Source organism: Hyperolius riggenbachi, chromosome 7 (genome assembly GCF_040937935.1).
Source record: "Hyperolius riggenbachi isolate aHypRig1 chromosome 7, aHypRig1.pri, whole genome shotgun sequence".
NCBI classification, from domain to species: domain Eukaryota; kingdom Metazoa; phylum Chordata; class Amphibia; order Anura; family Hyperoliidae; genus Hyperolius; species Hyperolius riggenbachi.
Window position 1 is genome coordinate 182,340,445 of NC_090652.1, and position 23,999 is coordinate 182,364,443.

At 44.6% G+C, this 23,999-nt stretch overlaps 1 protein-coding gene across 3 annotated transcripts in view; it reads right to left on the reverse strand.

The window, feature by feature from the left end:
* Positions 1–23,999, reverse strand: part of MFSD6 (major facilitator superfamily domain containing 6) — a 538,131-nt gene that overhangs the window by 456,985 nt on the left and 57,147 nt on the right. The window contains exon 2 of one of the 3 annotated variants that reach the window (XM_068244933.1): positions 1–587. This exon is cut by the window's left edge and continues 981 nt beyond it. In XM_068244933.1, the coding sequence (XP_068101034.1) occupies positions 1–548 (548 nt within the window). In that variant the 5' untranslated portion in view covers positions 549–587. Of the gene's footprint in view, positions 588–23,999 lie in introns of those variants that run through there. The other 2 variants (XM_068244934.1, XM_068244935.1) reach the window with 2 other exon arrangements.

A 23,999-nucleotide genomic window follows, 5' to 3' on the forward strand; every position in this document is an offset into this window, starting at 1 on the left:
AGTGGTAAAGTAGTGGGGACTGGGCTGGAGTTTGTAGGACTGACTGGTAAAGAATTGCTAGATACACACAACAGAGTTGCTGGTTTCACAAAGCCTATTCCCAAATTGAATAATACCCAACATAATACAGAAAAGAGTAAAACCATTTTTCCTTTTCTGAAGCGGTCAGCTATAATGCCCCAAAAAGGGGCACTGCAAAATTCAATAAAATAACGAATGCCTACTAAAAGACCACTCTGAGTGGGAGACATTCCTAATTGTTTGTAGTACAAAGGTAGTAAAGGGTATAAAGAACCATACGCAGAGTAGAAAAAGAAATAGAAAATTTTCGAAATAAACAAGTCATTGTTAATTTTAACACAGTGTTTTTCCAACCAGTCCATTTCTTCATCTGCATTTGAAAGGTTATCAGCAGATCCAGATGTGTTGCTGGGCTCAGTTTGGCTCTGGTCCAAAGTAATACCTTTTAAAGAATCAGCTAGATTATATTTACTCTTCTGCTCCTCTTCATCCTCAGACAAGATGGCAACTTTGTCCCCTGTAGCCATGACCTGATCACTTCAACAGTATTTGAGTATTTTGCTGACCTGCAATTTAAAATAAGGAAATGTTAAAGAGAATGGGAACCCACCTATAAAAAAAAAAGTCAGATACTCATTTAAGGAGAGGGAAGGCTCGGGGTCCTAATGAGACTTCCCTCTCCTCTCCCGATGCCCGGTCCCGTTTAAGATCCCCCGTAGCAGTATTCGACCATTTCAGTATTCGACCATTTCGGTCAAATACTGCCACTTACGCCGCCGAAGGGAGGTTTCGGAAGTCTTCGGGAGCACTCGGACTCCCGAAGACGGGCCGCTGCATACTGCGCATGCGCGAGCGCCCTCTATGATGCACTCGCACGTGCGCAGTATGGAGCCGCCTGTCTTCGGGAGGACTCTGCTCCCGAAGACTTCCAAAGTCCCCCGCGGCGGGGGATTGGAACGGAGGATCCTGAGGACTCAGAGCCTTCCCTCTCCTTAGGTAAGTATCTGACTTTTTTTTTTTTTTTTTTTGTAGCAGAGGTAACATTAGCTTTAAGGTAATGTACTGAATTATATACACATTTTTGCAAGGCTTATCAGTGATTTAGAGTTAAATTTAAGTGAAGGAAATGTTCATTGATTGCCCCTATCAATAAGAATAAGTATAAAAATACACAAAGAGAAGACCTTCAAAGCCATATCTTAAAACTAATATAAAAGAGAAAACCGAGAGCCCAATATGGTGTAGTAAGTTATGATAATTGGTTAAATGGTTAAGTGAGGGTAATTATACTCACAAACAAGGGTTACCATTCAGGCAACCACTATAAAGGCAGGTGAAGAGATTAGGCCTGTCCTCACTCAGGGCTAAGAAGTCGCTCTCTGTAGAAAGGAATCAAGATGGGGGGTAGCACTCCCCTCCACCAGGAGTGGACACAATGTATTTCAACGTGGAACAGAGGCGCCAGCAGGATAAAAATTCATAAAACCTTTAAAAATGCTTGGAGGAAGTGGTGGACTTGCCTCACAAAAGCAGACAAGAGATCCTGTTTTCATACAAATTAACACGTTTATTATATGGTACCCCAGACAGAAATGCAACGTGTTTCGCAGGTCAAGCTCGCTTCATCAGGCAAAATTGGGGACAACTGTGGACAACGGTAAAGACAAAAACAATAAACAATGGCTGCAATGAGGAAGGCTAAACAGTTACTGCAGAGTGACAGTTACTAAATAAAATAAAACACCATTAATGACATTCAGAATATGGAAGTACATGCATAATGTGTTATTAAAGGGGCGCTATGCCGAATTACTGTTAAAATTAATGCAGGATAAAATTAAGCCAGCATCCAAAATAAAATAAAATAAAAAAAATAAAATTGTTTCAGAAAAATAAACAGAGCTGCTTGCTCAATCACTTTAGCTTTCAGTAGCCCGTCATTTGCATTCTATGCGTCGGACTAAACAGACCAGTACATTAGTTACAGGGGAACATCTGATATGACTGTTTATTTTTTTCAGATCTCACCTTCCTGTCACCTGGTCAGGGCTGTATTTAGGGTTTGGGCTCCCCTAGGCACCCCAAACCTATGGCGCCCCCCGGGAGGGTGTGCGCCTACAGTGGGTGTGGCCAATTCAAATTTCCTAGTAAGAGTGCAGCCCAAAGTTGGTGGGGGCCATGTTTTCTCCCCGGGTATGAGTAAAGTGACCCTAAAAATGCAAGTAGGAAATGTTCCCACCCCCAAAAAAACTCACATTAGCCAGTGTTCTCTCGCACAAAATAGAGGTAGGTATTAGAATGTGAGCTCCCCTGAGAAAAGTCAGTAACATGACTATGTTCTCTGCAAAGTGCTGCAAAAGATGCCAGCAGGGCTGTGGAGTCGGAGTTGGAGTCGAGGATGCTATATAACTACATAATAATATGGTAGGACATTAGACTATGGCAGGATTAGATTGTAAGCTCCTCAGAGGATAGTCAGTGACATGACTACATACTCTGTGAAGTACTGCTGAAGATGGCAGTACATAGTTATTTTGGCTGAAAAAAGACATACGTCCATCGAGTTCAACCAGTACAAAGTACAACTCCAGCCCGTCCCCCACATACCCCTGTTGATCCAGAGGAAGGCGAAAAAAAACCCACCAGGCATGGTCCAATTAGCCCCAAATGGGAAAAATTCCTTCCTGACTCCATATGGCAATCAGATAAAATCCCTGGATCAACATCATTAGGCATAACCTAGTAATTTGTAGCGAAAAAAGGTGTGCAGGTTGGCACTGCAGCAGGTTTACAATCTTGAGTGGGGAGCTGGCAGGACCACTATGCTTCAAACAGCATGGTTGCAATTGCGTGCTCTGGTGTAGGAAATAGTAATGCTGTACAACAAGAGGAGAGAGAGGAGAGGAGACCGGCACTGCAATCGACTTATTTATTCCATGCTGTAAAAGGTGCATACAAAGAGTCACATACTCAGTGCAAAATAGTAAACATACCAGGTGGATGAAGCAATGTGGGTGACGGTGGGTGCTGGGCACTGTGGGCCTGACGGCCGTTTCGCGCAGACGTGCGCTTCAACGGAGGCTCTAGTGCGGGCTGGGCGCTGGCCGGGGATTAAATACATACCGGGGTCAGCATTCGGCGTGTCCACGCCGATAGAAACCGCCCACTTCCTCCTGCAGTCTCCAATCCCATGCTGGAATGCATCTGCACTCCAGCTGGGACTTCCTGGAGGGCGGCACTTCCCCTCTACGGTTGCCTGAGCAGTCCACACTTATTAGGTGGCTGCTGAATGCTATTGCATATAAACGGCAATCCGAGAGCGGATGTGCGCCATCTTGTGGCCAATGTTGAGAAGGCAGTGCAAATAAGAAAATTGGATACAACATGATCCAACATATGGTGATTAAGGGCAGGAATCTGCCTATGTGACACTGAACTCATACGTGAATAACATATTATAGCAGCTTAGTGACTAAAGTGTAAGAATAACGTTATCAGGTGCACGTAAACAGTTAAATATATTGCAAACTGTGTACTCATTAATGGCGTATCAAGTGGAGGTAGTGGCTAAAAATAAGGACAGCAACAAGCTGCGCTTACTATGATAAAAAGTTGGGAGAGGTAGAATGAGAGAGGGAACTCCTGGACAAAGGGACAATATAAATATTATTATGAATACTGGTACAGTGGCACTATGTTAAAAACACAAGAGGATAAACAAGCACACAAAAAACCAATAAGTATCCACATTGGAGACATAACCCATTAGCCTTCAGTGTTCCTGTATACTGAGTTCGATCCACCAACTCCTGGTAATGGAGTATAACGGCTTCTATTTCCTTGACCGTTTCGGCATGTTTCTTTCCAGATCGATCTAAGACAGTGTCCTGGGGTCCTGCCGCATGCTCTAGGAAGGTCATTTTCCACCTCTTAACGAATTCCTCGTCCTCTTGATGTTCAGATGGTTCAACGTGCCGTCTGAAACCTCTTGCTGTTATCTGGTCGTCCTTATATTGTTGTGGTGCCATTACAATCCAGAATAATTTTGTCTCCCTCTCGCTCGATCTCTCCAAACTGGTCTCTGCAACCCTAGCACCCACCGTTTATTGGATAGTGACGATGATGAAGAGCTCTAAAAGAAGCTCTTGACGTCTTTCCTGCCAGTTGCTACTGCAGCCGCTCCCGATTCATCTCCACTGTCCGAACTTACAGTATCAGATTCTGAGTGGATGTCGCAGTCTTAGGCAGTACTCATAGACATGCTGCGTGCTCTAACCTATTTATGTAGTTAGGAAGTTGTAGCGAAAAAAGGTGTGCAGGTTGGCACTGCAGCAGGTTTACAATCTTGAGTGGGGAGCTGGCAGGACCACTATGCTTCAAACAGCATGGTTGCAATTGCGTGCTCTGGTGTAGGAAATAGTAATGCTGTACAACAAGAGGAGAGAGAGGAGAGGAGACCGGCACTGCAATCGACTTATTTATTCCATGCTGTAAAAGGTGCATACCGAATGCTGACCCCGGTATGTATTTAATCCCTGGCCAGCGCCCAGCCCGCACTAGAGCCTCCGTTGAAGCGCACGTCTGCGCGAAACGGCCGTCAGGCCCACAGTGCCCAGCACCCACCGTCACCCACATTGCTTCATCCACCTGGTATGTTTACTATTTTGCACTGAGTATGTGACTCTTTGTATGCACCTTTTACAGCATGGAATAAATAAGTCGATTGCAGTGCCGGTCTCCTCTCCTCTCTCTCCTCTTGTTGTATAACCTAGTAATTGTAGCCATGGATGTCTTTCAACGCAAGGAAAGCATCTAAGCCCCCTTTAAATGCAGGTATAGAGTTTGCCATAACGACTTCCTGTGGCAATGCATTCCACATCTTAACCACTCTTACTGTAAAGAACCCTTTCCTAAATAAATGGCTAAAACGTTTTTCCTCCATGCGCAGCTCATGTCCTCTAGTCCTTTGAGAAGGCCTAGGGACAAAAAGCTCATCCGCCAAGCTATTATACTGCCCTCTAATGTATTTATACATGTTAATTAGATCTTCTCTAAGGCGTCTTTTCTCTAGACTAAATAAACCCAGTTTATCTAACCTTTCTTGGTAAGCGAGACCTTCCATCCCACGTATCAATTTTGTAGCTCGTCTCTGCACCTGCTCTAAAACTGCAATATCTTTTTTGTAATGTGGTGCCCAGAACTGAATTCCATATTCCAGATGTGGCCTTACTAGAGAGTTAAACAGGGGCAATATTATGCTAGCATCTCGAGTTTTTATTTCCCTTTTAATGCATCCCAAAATTTTGTTCGCTTTAGCTGCAGCGGCTTGGCATTGAGTACGATTATTTAACTTGTTGTCGATGAGTACTCCTAAGTCCTTCTCCAAGTTTGATGTTCCCAACTGTATCCCATTTATTTTGTATGGTGCTAGACCATTGGTACGACCAAAATGCATGACTTTACATTTGTCAACATTGAATTTCATCTGCCATGTATGTGCCCATATAGCCATCCTATCCAGATCCTGTTGCAATATGACACTATCTTCCTGAGAGTTGATGATTCTGCACAATTTTGTATCATCTGCAAAAATAGCAACATTGCTCACTACTGCATCTACTAGGTCATTAATAAATAAATTGAAGAGCACTGGACCCAGTACAGACCCCTGTGGGACCCCACTGCTAACAGTCTCCCATTTTGAGTACGATCCATTGACCACAACTCTTTGTTTTCTGTCCATTAGCCAGTTCCCTATCCATGCACACAAACTCTTCCCCAGTCCTTGCATCCTCAACTTTTGCACCAGACTTCTGTGGGGAACAGTGTCGAAGGCCTTTGCAAAGTCCAAGTACAATATAGTACAGTAGTATGGCAGCATGGTGGCGTAGTGGTTAGCGCTCTCGCATTACAGCGCTGGGTTCCCGGTTTAAATCCCAGCCAGGTCAACATCTGCAAGGAGTTTGTATGTTCTCCCTTTGTCTGTGTGGGTTTCCTTCAGGCACTCTGGTTTCCTCCCACATCCCAATACCATACGATACAGATAAGTTACCGTAATTGACTTCCCCCTAAAAATTGGCCCTAGACTACGATACATACATACACATATGACTATGGTAGGGATTAGATTGTGAGCCCCTCTGTGGGACAGTTAGTGACAATACATACTCCGTACAGCGCTGCGTAATATCTATAGATAGATAGATAGATAGATAGATAGATAGATAGATAGATAGATAGATAGATAGATCTCTCTATGTGTGTGTGTGTCCCAGTTTAGGTAGTAGGTATGTAGGTGTCTCCCAGTTCAGGTAATAGGTATGTAGGTGTCCCCCAGTTTAGGTAATAGGTATGTAGGTGTCCTCCAGTTTAGGTAATAGGTATGTAGGTGTCCCCCAGTTTAGGTAATAGGTATATAGGTGTCCCCCAGTTTAGGTAATAGGTATATAGGTGTCCCCCAGTTTAGGTAATAGGTATATAGGTGTCCCCCAGTTAAGGTAATAGGTATATAGGTGTCCCCCAGTTAGGTAATAGGTATATAGGTGTCCCCAGTTAGGTAGTAGGTATATAGGTGTCCCCCAGTTTAAGAAGTAGATATATAGCTGTCCCCCAGTTTAAGAAGTAGATATATAGCTGTCCCCCAGTTTAGGAAGTAGATATATAGCTGTCCCCCCAGTTTAGGGAGTAGGTATATAGCTGTCCCCCCAGTTTAGGGAGTAGGTATATAGGTGTCCCCCAGTTTAGGTAATAGGTATATAGGTGTCCCCCAGTTAAGGTAATAGGTATATAGGTGCCCCCCAGTTTAGGTAATAGGTATATAGGTGTCCCCCAGTTAAGGTAATAGGTATATAGGTGTCCCCCAGTTAGGTAGTAGGTATATAGCTGTCCCCCAGTTTAGGTAGTAGGTATATAGGTGTCCCCCAGTTAAGGTAATAGGTATATAGGTGTCCCCCAGTTAAGGTAATAGGTATATAGCTGTCCCCCAGTTTAGGTAGTAGATATATAGCTGTCCCCCAGTTTAGGTAGTAGGTATATAGGTGTCCCCCAGTTTAGGTAATAGGTATATAGGTGTCCCCCAGTTAGGTAATAGGTATGTAGGTATCCCCCAGTTAAGGTAATAGGTATATAGGTGTCCCAGAGTTAGGTAATAGGTATATAGGTGTCCCCCAGTTAGGTAGTAGGTATATAGGTGTCCCCCAGCTTAGGAAGTAGATATATAGCTGTCCCCCAGTTTAGGAAGTAGATATATAGCTGTCCCCCAGTTTAGGTAGTAGATATATAGCTGTCCCCCAGTTTAGGTAGTAGGTATATAGCTGTCCCCCAGTTTAGGTAGTAGGTATATAGGTGTCCCCCAGTTTAGGTAGTAGGTATATAGGTGTCCCCCAGTTAGGTAATAGGTATATACCGTATTTTTCGGACTATAAGACGCTCCGGACTATAAGACGCACCTAGGTTTAGAGGGCAAAAATCAGGAAAAAAAAAACAAACTAAATCTAGGTGCGTCCATGGTCCAAGAGTATCTTACAGACCTTTAACCTCCTCCCAAGATGTCTATCTGAGATGCACTGCCAAGCTATACTATCCACTGCTGCCCCCACCAATTACAATATCCCTTGATAACCCCACCTTAGCTACACTACACTAACCCCTGATATCCCCACCCAGCTACACTACTTCAATACACAGACCCCTGCCCCCCACAACCTAGTTACACTAACTAATTACTACAATGAAACTGAGCTCTCACCCATCAATGAGGTTCATGGTGAGGCTGTAGCCGTGTGATCCAATGTTTTCCTGTGTGGCATAGCAGCAGTCGCTGCAAGATCTGCAATGCCTGTCCGTCTTGTATCTTGTCCCCTGAGCAGTGGCAGGATCTGTGTTCAGAACTTCCCGGGCGGCATAGCAGCAGCCGCTGCAATGATCTGTAATTCCTGGGTCATATCTTGCAGCTTGTTCCCCGAGTGAAAGCAGCAGCGCGATCGGTATTTACAACTTCCTGGGCGGCATGGCAGTAGCACTTGTAGATCGGTAATGCAGGTCCCCGCTGTGGCTTTTTGTCCATTCATCAGCCCGGCGTCACTGTAACCCGGGCAGATCGGGATACTTCAGCCGCGGCGCTCGCAGTGTCCATCAGAGGCCACCATACTGCCTTGTCTATTGGCCCCTCTCATGACCTGCGGCGCACGTGCGCCGGGGTCATGGGGTCAACCAATGAGCAAGGCAGTATGGTGGCCTCTGATGGACACTGCGAGCGCCGCGGCTGAAGTATCCCGATCTGCCCGGGTTACAGTGACGCCGGGCTGATGAATGGACAAAAAGCCACAGCGGAGACCTGCATTACCGATCTACAAGTGCTACTGCCATGCCGCCCGGGAAGTTGTAAATACCGATCGCGCTGCTGCTTTCACTCGGGGAACAAGCTGCAAGATATGACCCAGGAATTACAGATCATTGCAGCGGCTGCTGCTATGCCGCCCGGGGAGTTCTGAACACAGATCCTGCCGCTGCTCAGGGGACAAGATACAAGACGGACAGGCATATGCAGAGGCTGCTGCTATGCCGCACACACCACCGGATCATGCTGCTTGCCGCTGATACAAGTGCCCGGACAGGTACTTTGTAACATTCGGACTATAAGACGCAGTAACTTTTTCTCCCCACTTTTGGGGGACAAAAAGTGCGTCTTATAGTCCGAAAAATACGGTAGGTGTCCCCCAGTTAGGTAGTAGGTATATAGGTGGGTATATAGAAATCCCATGAGTAAGGACTTGGTGTCATTAATCTTGTATAGGGATACTCTAGAAAATTCTTGCAGAGTTTTCCAAACTTGCGTTAAGGATTGGTAAGGATTGGATAAAGTCAGAAGAACATAATCTGCGAAGAGGTTTATTACACATTTTTGATCATTCATTGAGATACCCTTTCTTTGCGGGTGTGTGCAAATTTTTACAGCCAGGGACTCCATGACTAATGTAAAGACTAGTGGGGAAAGGGGGCAGCCCTGTCTGGTACCATTCGAGATGGCAAATCTGTTGGATAGAAATCCTGGGACTAGGACCCAAGCAGAAGGGTTTTTGTATAGAGCCATAATAGCTCTGTGGAATCCGCCTACGACGACAAATTTTAATAAGACTGCATGGAGGAATCCCCAGTTGACCTTGTCAAAGGCCTTCTCCGCATCCAAAGCTAGGAACAGAGAAGGGCTTCAACAGGGTCCCAAGTGGTGAAGGATATTCGGGACTCTCTAAGTGCCATCAGGGACTTGGCACCATTTTGTAAAGCCTACCTAGCCTAGATCCAATTCTATTAATTGAGGTAATAAACGCATTGCCAGAATCTTTGCATACAATTTTAAATTGTAGACTACGGTCCTTCCCCTCTTTGGGAATTACCTATATGGTAGCATTAGTAAATTCTGGAGGTATATGGCCAGTACTGATAAAGGAATTAAACAAGTTGGACAATTTGGGAGCCAAGAGCTGCTGGAAACACTTATAATATTCATTTGAGTAGCCATCAGGGCCAGGGGCTTTATTTGTTTTCGATTTTGCTATGATTCTTAACCACTTTACCCCCGCGCGTACGGATTTCTCCGCCCCTTTTTCCATCCTTTCACCCCCAGGGACGGAGAAATCCGTACTCTGCGCACTCCCGCCGCTGTCCGCGCTCCCACTCGTAAACACGCCGCCCGCCGCTAGTAAACACGCCGCCGCCCGCTCGCCCGGAGATCAATGAACGGGAAAATCCATTCCCGTTCGTTGATCTCAGCCCCGCAATGATCTGCTGCCGCTCGGCTGAGCAGCCCGATCATTGTGAAAAAATAACAAAGTCCCAGCCTCTTTCTACTTCCTGCAAGAGTCCAGAAGGACGCTTGCAGGTCGTATGAAACAAAATGGTAATGGTGCCATCTTGTGGCCAAATAGTAAAACTACATCCTAACCATTTTTTACACACAAATAAACTTGTTTTACACAAAAAATTAACTCCTTACCTCCCACACTCCCCATTTTTTTTTTTTTGTAATTAAAAAAAAAAAAAAAATTTTACAATTAAAAAAAAATACATAAATAGTTACCTTAGGGACTGAACTTTTTAAATATTTATGTCAAGAGGGTATAACACTGTTACTTTATAAACTATGGGCTTGTAATTAGGGATGGACGCAAAACTGAAAAAAATGCACCTTTATTTCCAACTAAAATATTGGCGGCAAACATTGTGATAGGGACATAATTTAAACGGTTTTATAACCGGGATAAATAGGCATATACATTTAATGGGTTTTAATTACAGTAGCATGCATTATTTAAAAACTATAAAGGCCGAAAACTGAAAAATAATAATTTTTTCCCACATTTTTTCCTATTTTCCCATTAAAACACATTTAGAATAAAATTATTCTTGGCATAATGTCCCACCTAAAGAAAGCCTAATTGGTGGCGAAAAAAACAAGATATAGTTCATTTCATTGCGATAAGTAATGATAAAATTATAGACGAATGAATGGAAGGAGCGCTGAAAGGTGAAAATTGCTCTGGTGGTCAGGGGGTAAAACCCCTCAGTTGGGAAGTGGTTAATATTTCAGGAGGTGTGACTAGTTCATTTAAAGAGTCTAATTGTGGTTGGTTGATGGAGGGGAGAGAAATGGAGATTAGGAAGGCGGTTGTAGGTTGGTGTGTCCCGGGATCTTGATATAGGTTATATAATGTGCTGTAGTAATCACTGAAAGCATTGGCGATATCTTGGGGATTTGTGAGTTTAGTTTTAGATGTGGGGTGTATTAAATGAGTTATATTTGTTTTGGCTTGTCTGTGTTTAAGGAGTTTGGCTAGAAGGGGGTTAGTTTTGTCACTTTGTGTGTAATAAGTTATTTTAAGCCTGGATAATTGAAACTCCTGGTCTGCTATCAATAGTCTGCGTAAATCATGTCTCAGATGGAGGAGCTCTTTAGTCAGTGAAAGGGTGAGACTAGTTTTGTGAGAAATTTCTGCTACTTTAATACACTGGATAATTTCATCAATTTTTGCCTTTTGTTTTGTTTTTTCCCTAGCCCCTATTTGGATGAGGACCCCTCTGATAAAGGCCTTATGGACAAGCCAGAGAGTCACTGTCCCATTATTATTAAATTCAAAATATTCTGATTTTTGATTTGGCAGATAAAGGAGCTGTGGACCAGGCTATAAAAATCAAAATAGGGGAATGGTCCAACCAGGTGATTTATCTTATTTTCAAGTCTTTAATTGATTTTAAGGTGTAGCAGTTAGAGAAGAATAGATCTATTCTCGAATAGGTTGCATGGACTGGGGAAAAGAACGTGAAGTCTCTTTCGGATACATGATGTGCTCTCCATATATCATAGATTCCTTCCTGGTGAAACAGTGATGATAATGGAGACAAGGTTTTGGAGTCTGTGTTGGAGGAGTCCAATGAAAGGCATGGGCAGCTGTTAAAGTCAACGCCTATAATCAATCGGGCAGGATTGAATGTCTTTGTTAGTTTCACCCCTTTGCGAAGACACTTTGTTTGACCCGAGTTTGGAGCATATATGTTAACCAAAAGTGAGATTGATATCCGGAATCTTACAGGAGACAAATACCGTATTTCCTCTAATTTAAGACATCCCCTGAAAATAAGACCTAGTATATATTTCGAGTATGCTCGAAATATAAGACTTACACCTAAAATAAGCCCTATTGACAGACCCGCTGTCACCCTTCCACTAAGCCCCCCTCCCCCCTTCCCCCCGGGGCGCCCGCCCACAGGCTCGTTTTACCTCCCCGCTGCTCTGGCCCCTTTCTGCAGGAAATACACCGCCTCCTGTTTATCTGCGTCATAATTCACACCACATATAAGCGGTGACATGTGTTAAAGGCAGCTACTGTATCCAATAAGAGCAGCCCTATACAGGAAGTAAACAGAGATCACTTACTGTATAGGGTAGCGCTCTTATTGGATACAGTAGCTGCCTGTACAACATGTCACCGCTAATCTGCGGTGTGAATTATGGCGCAGATAAACAGAAGGATTTGTATTTCCTGCAGAAAGGGGCCAAGAGCCGGAGCCTCGGTGAGGTAAATCGAGCCTGTGGGCGGGTGGCGCAGGGAGGAAGGGGGAGAGCAGGTCTGCTGCTTAGAACTCCTATTAGGGGGATCAGACTCTCTGCAGGAGGGGGCCAGGAGCGGGAGCAGCGGAGGTGAAGCAGGCAGGGGTAGAAGAGTAGGTCGCCGCCTAGGACTTCTTCTAAGGGGATCCGCAGGTCTAACAGCCACTAGGGCTTATTTAGCAGCGAGCAGAGGTTAATCTGGCTAAATACACTAAAGGTGATGGCGACTGTGACGAATCAACGTTTATTCGTCCTAAAAAAGTAGTTAGAGCCTTATAAAATATTCCCTGTTGCCACTATTAAAAAAAATGACAGCAGATAGGGAAAGGCTTGGTTTATAAAAAGACCAGGGAAGTCTGGGGTTAACAGGTCCTCTCCCTGGTCAAATGTAGCAAATGCTCTTATTACCTAGTTTTTTCGCACCTCCGTGTGACAAAGGGTCCTGGGCATTCAGGGACCCCCAACCAGGCAGAAAGAGGGAAATCTCACACCTCCACTGCCTAACCCCGACTTGGTGGCTCCTCAGCTCCGTACATGAAAAGAGCAGCCACAGGAGGTCCTGCTAACATCCTGCAGAAGCCACTTAGAGACTACAGCTGGCTTTCTCAATGACCTCAGGAATCCCAATATTCATATGTTCTCCATATTTCCTTCATAATTCCTGGCATAGCAGATCTCCCTGCCCATGACATCTGCACAGGTTATGGGATTCCACAGGGCGCTGGTTCTGACAGGTTTACGGACCAATCGGACTGCCAGATCTAGCGTAAGATTGTTTTGAAAAAACCCTCTAATACCCCAGGGGTCTGATCCCCCAAGTTTGGTATCAACGTTCTTGATAAATTCTGACAAACCTAACAATGTTACTAGATTTAACATAACTTGTATGGTTTGCAGATGAGCACACTTATCATGATTCAGGTAAATTCTTGCCTCTATGAGAGGGGCAGAGACCTCCTGTTCCAAAGAGGTGTGTGATCCACGCCCCCTAACCCCTCCTTGCTGGAGTGGGGGCTATAACCAGACAGAGCCCAGAAAGCTCTGCGTCCTTTACCTTCAATCTGATGCCTAGTAACATCCTGGCAGCCCGCAGGGACACGGGCCAACCTCCATCTTTGAACTTTCTAACAAAGGCCTGTTGGCCGCATGGCAATCGCCATTTTGGGACTTTCGCCAAAGACTTGCGATTGCCGCATGGACTACCAATAACAGTATTTGAACTGTATATAATCAGACATTCTGTTTCTCTTCCTCTCTTCTCTCTGTCCAATCAATCTGTTCTAAAATAAGCTGTGTGTATGTAGTTTAGAAATAAACTAACGATTTTATCGTTCAGTCTTGTGCCTGTTCTGGTCATCTGATTGCTGCTATAACGAATCTGCCCCTGAAGAGTCAGTCATACTACCGCATCGTTTTATGATTTGCTTATAAATTGTTTGCTAGCTAGGTTGTAGATAACTGTTTCTTCCTTCTAGGATTAGCTAGTACTAGATCTCCTGTGCGAAATCGATAACGTTAGTTTCTCGATTGTAAATACAATTCGAGATTGCATCATATAGGGACCCAGTAACCTTTCTTTAACGTCACATTGCTCACAGTCTTTAAGCCGTCGGAAGTGACTATTCCTCGAACGGTGACGTGAGCGTGTTGAACGTGATTGGGCTGGCTACCGTATTATGATAGCGGGAGTCTCTTTCCTCCCTGAACTTGAGAGAGTGGTGGCAGTTATTACCCGATTTCCAGCGCGAAATCGATATTTTTAGTGTACCGATTGTATATACAATCAAAATTGTACATGTATGGGCACCTCCAACTAATCTTAACCGTTTACTACGCACACAGTGAATTTGCCTCCAGCAGTCTCTAGTGCATGAGACCTGCATGGCAACAGTGGCCTAGTAATACGGGATTGGTGGATGTTTGTCCCATTACATATTGTCGGCAGCTGCGCGACCAATCTTTATTGTCAGTCTGTTCACCGTACTTCCTGCGTATGCTAACGGGAGCAGATTAGACGGGATTGGCACGCTCAGTCGCCTTTTCCTTTGCTTTCTTCCCTCTGACGATCCAGCAACCGGTCTCGTTGTCCGTCTGCGCCCGTACTTCCTGCGTATGCTAACGGGAGCAGATCTCGACGGGATCGCGGGGCTGGATTGTCACAGCGACCCCCAAAAAATATAAGACCTCCCCGAAAATAAGTCCTATCACATTTTTGGAAGGGTAATTTAATATAAGAAAGTGTCTTATTTTTGGGGAAACACGGTATGTAGTGGCTTTGTTCATCTAGGATCGTATTGAGTAAGAGGCCAGGTAATGTGGATTTGAAAGCGATCAGTACCACTCTGTTCTTTTTTGGTAGTCAGATGTGCATCACCGTTGGGAATAATGGGTGTAAGAACTTGGGCATTCTATCTGTCATAAAATGGATTTCTTGGGCTAGCACAACATCGGCATTCTGTCTGATGGCTTCATTCCATAGGCTCTTCCTTTTGATTGGAGAGTTCTGGCCCCTTGTGTTTATGGAATTTTCAGGAATATAACTTACTAGTAAAAAAGGCCCGTCCGTTAAAAAACGGGCGCTAGGCCACAGTGGCTACACCCCTTTCCCCCCACAACGTGCGCACAGACGCATCTCACCCTTCCGTCCCCCACCGTTGTCCAAAGTATATGCACAAAGGGAGATGTTGCTTGCTTGGCAGTTGGAAAACGCTGTTATTTCCCACAATGCAATGAGGTTTACAGAAAGTAAACTGTCAGGTCTGGAAGCAGACACAGGGACAGAGGAGAACGCAGAGACACAGGGGTTTTATTATATAGGCTGAGAGTTAGCTTTGGGGTTGCTCGATTCCCACACAATATGGAAAAGTATGCTGAATGGAATGGTGGTGAAGTTTGGGAGTCTAGGAAAACCAGGAAGGGAAGCAAACAGCTTCAAAGAAAAAGAAAAAAAAAAACTGCCATAGGTGCAAATTTAAACCAAGAGGTAGGAGAAAAATGTGACTGCAACTGGTAATAGAGGGCAATACCATTAAACAGGTGTTCTGTCAGAATAGTACACAGTGAGAAAACCTGCCTGGAGTGACATTGGTCATGGGGGCGCCACGGCCCTGGATTAAGCCCCTCTCCCTAATGGAACCCCCCCCCCGACTAAGCCCTACACTCACAGGTGTTCTATCACCTGCTTCTGCAGCATCTGGATAGTGTAAGTTGCTGGCAGCCGCCACGGTGTTCCATTCGTGCCCCCTTACCTCCCTCCCTTTGTGCCACCTTCTGTCCCCCTTTATGCCTCTTCCTGTCCCCCATGCTACCTCTGCCCCCCCCCCCCCCCCCTTGTGTGTCCTTCTGTGCCTCCTTTTGTCTCCCTCTGCCTCCTTCAGTCCATTTCTGATGCCTTCAGTCCCCCTTTGTGCCTCCCTCAGTCGCCCTGTGCAACTTTTTGTCCCCTTTGTGACTCCTTCAGGCCCTCTGTGCCTCCCTCTGTCCCCCATGCCTCCTTTAGTCCCCTCGTGCTACCTCTGCTACCCTGTGCATCCCTCTTTCCCCACTAAGCCTAGGCTCCTTCTATCCCCCTTTGTGCCTCCCTCTGTACCCCTGTGCCTGCTTAAATCCCTTTCGCCATTTGTTGCCATCCCACACATGCACTCCCCCAGCTCAGCGTATAAATGCAGAGTATAGCACAGCATAGTTGTTTGTATCTAAGGGACTCCCTGAGAAACTATCAAAGTTTTTTCTGTAAACCCCACATACCTATAGAGCTTTTAGCCAGCAACACTAAAATGCTTTTCAGAGCTTTCACCACAGCCTGTGTGGGAAAAAAAAGCCATGTTTACCAGCTGTTATGTAACAATTTTGTCTTGGCACCAGGGGGGAGGCAGAGCTGAACTGTAACCTGGCTGTTAACGGTTTACTTTACAGTGTGTGTCAGAGAGAGAGAGAGAGAGACACAGACAGGAGCACAGAGCTTATGGTTATTTACACACAGTTGAAGCTACAGTATTTCCAACACGTCCAATCTGATTTCTGATCAAATTTCTGCTCGGTTTCCCATAGAAGTGAACAGAAAATCGATTAAAAATCAGATTTAACATGTTGGAAATAGTCGATCTGACAGTAAATCTGTCAGAAAATTGCATTGCGTGTACCTACCAGGTACATCGGCTCGTCTGCTCATCCTCCTATGCTGTAAACAGAGTTGCACTGGTCCTGCATTCCCCTGTCACACCCCACCCGGCTACTTTTTCATGCCACCCAGCTGGAAAAAAATCCTGGGGAGAACACTGTCGTGTCTGAACACCACCAGAAACAAGCATGCAGTTAATCTTGACAGATCTGACAATGTCAGAAACATGAGGGCCCATATGCAATTCACTTTTTCTCCTGAGTTTTCACCTATCTGATATTTTCACACCTTGTCATAAAATGCCTTTTAACCTCCTTAGCGGTAACCCCGTGTGTGACACGGGGTAAGCCGCCGGAGGGTGCCGCTCAGGCCCTGCTGGGCCGATTTGCTTAATTTTTTTTTTGCTGGACGCAGCTAGCACTTTGCTAGCTGCGCCAGCACCCCGATCGCCGCCGCCGCGCGCCCGATCGCCGCTATCCGGTGCGGCGCGCGGCCCCCCCCCCCCCCCAGACCCCGAGCGCTGCCTGGCCAATCAGTGCCAGGCAGCGCCGAGGGGTGGATCGGGTCTCCCAATGACGTCCCGACGTCGCTGACGTCATCCCGCCCCGTCGCCATGGCGACGGGGGAAGCCCTCCAGGAAATCCCGTTCTTTGAACGGGATTTCCTGATCGCCTATCGCCGGAGGCGATCGGCGGGGCTGGGGGGATGCCGCTGAGCAGCGGCTATCATGTAGCGAGCCCTCGGCTCGCTACATGATAAAAAAAAAAAAAAAATTAAAAAAAACTGTTGCGCTTCCCCCTGGCGGTATTTTTCATACCGCCAAGGGGGTTAAACCACCAGCAAGCAAGAAAATACTAAAAATAATTTTGATAGTACTGTTTCACCTACTTTTTGGTGCTTTTTCCATTTGCATAGAACTGAAAAGTTATTTTAAATAGAAGATGAAAAATTATCTCCTAGGAGAAAATGTGAATTGCATATGGGCCCTGATCCGTATTAAGAGGCAGCTGAATCTATGGCTAGGTGTATTAGAGAAAGAGGATCAGCAGGATAGGCAAGCAACTGATATGATAACATATCTAAGGTTATAAATACCTAGAGACCCCTCCAAACTACACGTTAAAATGTACCTGTAGGGAAAAAAGTGCTCTATTTAGACACATCTCAGTGGAGTAAAGCCTATCCAGAGGTTTCCCCCTCTCATCCACCCCACTATTTCAGCACTAGGACCCCTCCAAACCTCTTCAACAAGGGCTTAACAATAGCCCTTATGACCTCCACCATCGTCGGGGGGGGACCAGGGACTAAAGGGGCCTGCTCTTTAGTTATTGGCAAGACAGGTCCTCCTTACTCTTCTTCAGTGTAGCTCATGATCGCACTATGCAGCCTGTCACCATGCATTTCTTTCTATATCCAATGCAGTTTTACCTCTCTTGCTAAAACATATAGAATGCAAAGTGCCTGCTCAAGATTAGTCTACAATGTAAGGAGAGCTCGAATTTGTGCTAATTAACTCCCAAAGGAGATGGGAGGATTTAAAATGCCTGTTATGTCTATTCAGACATTGCAGATATTGGATTTGTGAGACAAGTACCTTTTCCAGCAATGAAATTGAGCAAGCTATACCCAAACCCTGGACTCTAACAGTTCTGTTTAAGTAGAGCAGCCTCTTCAGAAACTACTTGATAGCATGGGGAGAAGCGCAAAAGCTATTTACTCTCTGATGGAGAATTTTCAAATACTTGCCACTAGTTTTGAAGTGGGATTGCAGCAGGAAACATGTAGTAGCCTCCCTGGTGGTAAGGACGAGGCTGACTCGTAAAAAAAAAAAAACTTGCTACAAACGGTATGGATGAGTTAGCTTCGTCAACACTGAAAACTGGCCTGGAAAGAGTTATAATGGTTTTTGTGCACCACCTACTGGCAGTAGGCAGATATTACAGCATTATAGAAAATTCAGTTCTGGAATCTAACACCATACTGTATATTGTACAGAGAATGACACTTATTGCACACTGAAGCAGAAACAATTGAGCACAAACAAAACACAAACAAAATCCATGTCTATGGACAGTTTGACATACTATAACCATTGGTAGATGTCCACAACATCAAAAAATAATAAACCACATCTCCAACTCCATGTGAAATACCAATAATCTTTATTAAAGAGAAATGCTTATTTAAAAACAATTAAACAATTGTACACAGGTCGATCCATAAAGTGTGGACAGCATGTTAAATGCACAGGTCTAATGACTAACACAGTGTAAAGAGGACAATCCCCTCTATTAAGCAATTAATTATTTAATCTAGGCTGCAGCAACAAACCGATGCACAACAAATGTTGTGGACATCTACCAAAGGTTATACTTATTGCACACTGATCTGAACTCGGCCGTGACGGACTAGAACATCCACCATGGCTAACGCCAGAAACCCACTAGGAGTGATTTTCCGAGCACTTTGCGATTTGAAAGCTCTTGCTAATGTAATGCTATGGGTGTGATCCCACTTGAGCAATGTGATTTTATAAAAATCCCCCATAGCATTGCATTAGCAAGAACTTTTTCAAATCGCTACCAATTAGAAATTGCTCCTAGTGTGTTTCTGGCATATGAGTTGTGCAGCAGACCAGAGTGTGTGCAGCAGCCCAATGATGATCCCTAAATATCTGGCATGTCGGACCTTTAGCTATGCCTAAGCATGACCCAACGGCACTGTTCTTTGCACCTCCCCAACCGCTGGAAGCAGCTCCGTCAGATGCGCTTGTCGTCCCTTCGGAACAGAGGCGTCAACACTGTACAGAAGTGTCATCAGCCTTTGCACACGAGACGTCTTTTGCTATGCAGGGTGGAGCAGAGAAATGATGAGCGTACGTAATGGAGAAGTTTCTGGTGGTGGGAGCAGCGAGAACAATGCAATTGTGCTGTGCCCGGGCATTGCTAAAAATCTAACACGCCACATCTTCATGCAATAGTTGTGTGCCTGATGTAGTCACACTGGTCTGACCATAATGACCACCCCCGCCATGGCAGTCGTTATGGTGCACCATTCAGAGCTCAGACCATTCTGTGTATGGACCTTTAGGGCTGGTTCAGGCTGATGTCTAGTTTTATCCAAATGCTTTTCTGCAAGCGTGCAGAAAAGCATTTGTTGACTTTCAATGGTGATTCCCAGCGATCGTCATTTTTCATCCCACAGGGGGACACAGGAGTGCGGCGCTAATGGACCCCAGAATGACCAAACCGTGCTGCTACCAGACAGTGGAAAAAATAAAGATCAAAATGCTGCTTTTGCATCAACAGAGGTAAATGACGTGCAAGTGTGCGCATGAACTGGCCCTTAGTTGTTGCACCACACAAGGGAGATGTTTTAGGTAAACACTGGACAGTATTTATTTCTGCATCTGTAGATTTATTTCTTCATCCATATTTGAGGAGGATTTTTCTATTTGTGATTAAAAAGTTTAGAAATGTTAATTAATCTTTTGGACATGATTTTGTATTTGAAACTTATTATACTCAAAATGGATACTAGACCCTTGCTTGACGGATTTTAGTAAGTTGCAAGCAAAAAATTTATGAAAATTAATTGAGCCACTTTTTGCACAGAAATTCAAATCCTGCAGAAACTGAACACTAGGGAGGTTAAAGCAAATCTGTGAATTTTAAACTTAAAAGTAAATAAAAATAAATAAAAAACACCTCTACCCTGCATCCCTCCATGTCGCTGTTACAGCGATGGGGCTTCCAAAGCTTATGGCCATGCTCCAAACAGTGACCACAGTTCACAGGCTCAGGACTGCTTGCGCAGTAGCATTGAGCCTTCACTCAGCAGAAAAAGACATTTGGCTCTGTGCTACTGCACATGCACAAGCCATTTGCGACTGTCCAGGGTGGCCGAGCTCCATTGACAAGCCATTTGGGGGGGAAGGGGGGGGTCCCAGCAATGGAACGGTGAGGACGACGACGACGGGGGAAGTCTTTAAATCATCCACATAAACATTTCTTTCACTATGAGCACACTTCAAGTGTGAGGAAAAAAGCATTGCAAAATTAGGAAATATTTTGAACTTACTAGAAAACAGATGGCACACTTTTCAGTATAATGTTTTGATATCCACTACGCCCAAGAGAAATCATACGAGAAAGAGTGTTTGAATAATAAAATCGTAATAAATTTAAAAAATAAAAATCGCTTATATATTACCATTTGATACATTTTGTTAAACCAGGTTCCAAGAGTACAAAAAGGCATACAAGAGCTAGATATGCAAGCTAAAGCAATCAGTGAACACAAGCAAACGGTCTAAAATATTTCTTAGATTTAAACTTAAGAGCATATATCGGACAGCAATAAGTACGCTTTCAATATAAAGTATTGGTCCCCGCCTGAGGCATACAAAGCTCAATGTCCCAAATGTAGGAACCCAAATGTAGACATGGTACACTGCATATGGAACTACCCGGTTATTGCAAACTTCTGGAACAAAGCCCCTTGCCTCCTCCATAAATTGACTAAAAATACCTATAGCATGTAGAGAATCCAATGCTCTATATTTTTAAAGTGTACCTAAAACATTTATGTTAGCTGCTTTTTTACTTACTTGAGGCTGCCTCCAGCCACGGGCTCCATCACCATCCTTCTGGGCCCCTCTGTTCCTCCGCTGTCTCCCCAGGTATATTTATAAGGCGCCACTAGAAGAGCTTCACCACTCATGCGTGGCTCGGCCAAGTATGTGCCCACATGCAAGCATGGCTGGGCATATGTAGTGAGGCAGACTGATCACAACTGGAAAATATACAGTGGGAGACAGCAGGAGAACTGAGGGCCCAAGAGGATGGTGATTGAGCCCACGGCCTGCATTAACCCCCAGATAAGTATGAAAGCTGCTAGCATAAATGTATCAGGTTTCCTTTAATAACAGTAGAGTCCCGGTTATCTGGAACACAACTAACCAGCAGTCTCCATCAACCAGAACAAATCACCAGCAGTACTCACAGCGGTGAAGGCAACTTCTTAGGCTGTTTGCGGATTCTGCTGTGCTTTAAAGGACAACTGTAGGAAGAAGAATGTGGAGGCTGCAATATTTATTTCTTTTTAAACAATATCAGTTGCCTGGCAGCCCTGCTGGTCTTTTTTGGCTGCAGTAGTGTCTAAATAATGCCAGAAACAAGCATGCAGCTAATCTTGTCAGATCTGACAATAATGTCAGAAACGCCCGATATGATGCATGCTTGTTCAGGGTCTAAGGCTAAAAGTATTAGAGGCAAAGGATCAGCAGGAAAGCCAGGAAACTGGTGTTGCTTAAAAGTAAATAAATATGTCTCCATATCCCTCTCATTACAGTTGTATATATACATACACACACACACACATATAGATACATAGAGAATCTATCTATCTATCTAGATCTATCTCGATCGATCTATATCGATCGATCGATCTTTATCGATCGATCAATCGATATACACATATATACACACAGAGAGAGAGAGAGAGAGAGAGAGAGAGAGAGAGAGAGAGAGAGAGAGAGAGAGAGAGAGAGAGAGAGAGAGAGAGAGCAGCCAGAGACAATGGCAGCACTGAACATGAGCTCCTGAAACTTTACCAATTTTACCTTGTAATGGGCAACTGAATGGACACAAAGGACACAACCAAGACACAGCCAAGACCAAGACATAACATGGAAACCAGAGGAGCCTATGGAAGTCTAAAGAATAAAAAGACTAAAGATTAAAAAGCAAATGCTCTGAATGGAGAAGATAACCACCTATAAAAGGATAAACAAGCTGTGTCACTCAGAGGAAAAGCAACAAGCAGCAGCAGCCAGCTCCAGCCAACCAACAAATCCTAACACCAGCAGAGAGTAACCCCAGAACTGACCAAACCTGCAGAAAACAAGGTAAGGGCATTTCTGCTGAATATTACTTATAGAAATAGGAAAAAGTTTATCAAGGGATTCACAATGGAAACCATATTAGAGCCAGCAGATGAAAAGGCAAGCCAGGATGCAGATAAGCCCAGCACATCTAGCAGCAGGAGGTCTGGCACTCGGGAGATTGTTTACTCTCCTGGCAATAAAAGCAATGATGCAAAGAAAGAAGAAAGACTGAAGCTAGCTAAAAGCATGCCAGAGACTCTGTTTGCTGACTATTCCTCTAACCCTAGAGTAAGAACAAACCTGATATTTTTTACACATGACACCCAAGCTTGGCATACTGCCATCTGTGAAAAATTTGAAAAAAGCATTAAAAAAAATGGCATCACGAATGGGAGACAAATCAGAATAAAAGACAAGGAGGACCCAGAGGTTACTACACTTACAGTAACTGTATACCACAATGGCAGTGTCTTGATCCAGGGGGCAGAACGTTACTTAAATATTTTCGAAAAGAGTTATCCTGATATTGAAAGACTTGCAATTAACTTTAAAGAAAACCAGACAAACTCTGTCAACACAAACAATGGTCGTAAATCATCTGCAAGGACTGCTCCTAGAGAGAAGGCTGAAGACCAATCTCCAAAACAACAGCCCCTCTCCAGAGACCAGACACCAGGCTTCTCACACCCCTCCCTGGAGACTCTCAGAGAAAGTCTGTCCCAATTAGAAAGGGACTTCACCCTTTTCAGGGAAGAAAGGAAAAGCAGCCAAGGTGTGAAAAATGCAAATGATCAACTGAGAGAAGAAATAGCCAGGATGAAAGCTGAGCACACTGCAGCCTTGCATGATATCAACATTTCCCTACAAAAACTACAGGAGGAAAACTCACAACTTAAAGAGGAGATCAGGAAATTAAAAATATTAAAACAGCCACAAAAGTTAGAGGAGACAACAAAAAGCACAAAGGCCCCCACAAAACCTATGCCGACCAAAGACAGTGCTCCGCACATCACACAGGATACAATAATCACCCAAGAGACTAGTGACAATCACAGCCATCCAGCCCCCTCTCCAAATACTGCCAACACAGCCTCATCCAACAACCCACAGCCCAAGCCTAAACACCAAGCAAATCGCTCCTATAAACATCGCAGTCCTGACATTGTGCTGGTTATAGACTCTAATGGAAAATACCTGGACATAAGAAGACTCTTTCCAGGGATGCATGCCATCAAAATCATCACTTCAACTATTGAACAAGTAACACAGGTCATTAATGAGCCTTATTTCACCGACCCAAAACATCTCATCCTGCACACCGGCACCAATGACATTATACAAGAAAACACCACAGACCAAGAAACCATCACATACAAACTGTCACAACTGGTTAAAAGGGCACAGCAGAAATTCCCCAGCACAAAGATTATCCTCTCTTCCCTGCTCCCAAGAAGAGACATTCCTCACCAGACAATTACACAGATCAATGCAGAGCTGGCCTCCAGTCTCAGATCCTCACCAGACATACAACTGGCACAGCACACCACAATCACAACCGACCATCTGTACAACAACAAGCACCTTGACAAACAAGGAGTCAGCCGCCTAGCAAAGGAACTAAAGGACATGGTGCTAAGTAGACCCCAGAGACTCCAAGAAAGCCCCAACTCAACAATCAGACAGCAAACCACAATGTCCCAACACCAGAGAGAGAGCCCACAAGCATGGAAAACATGTAGGAAACCGCCTGCCCCACAATGGCAACACAAAGCGACAGAGGGTAGCATCATGGCGGAAATCAGAACTTTGCTTATCAATATACAAAGCAGATTGAGGTGACACCCACAACAGTGTCCACCCTCCCC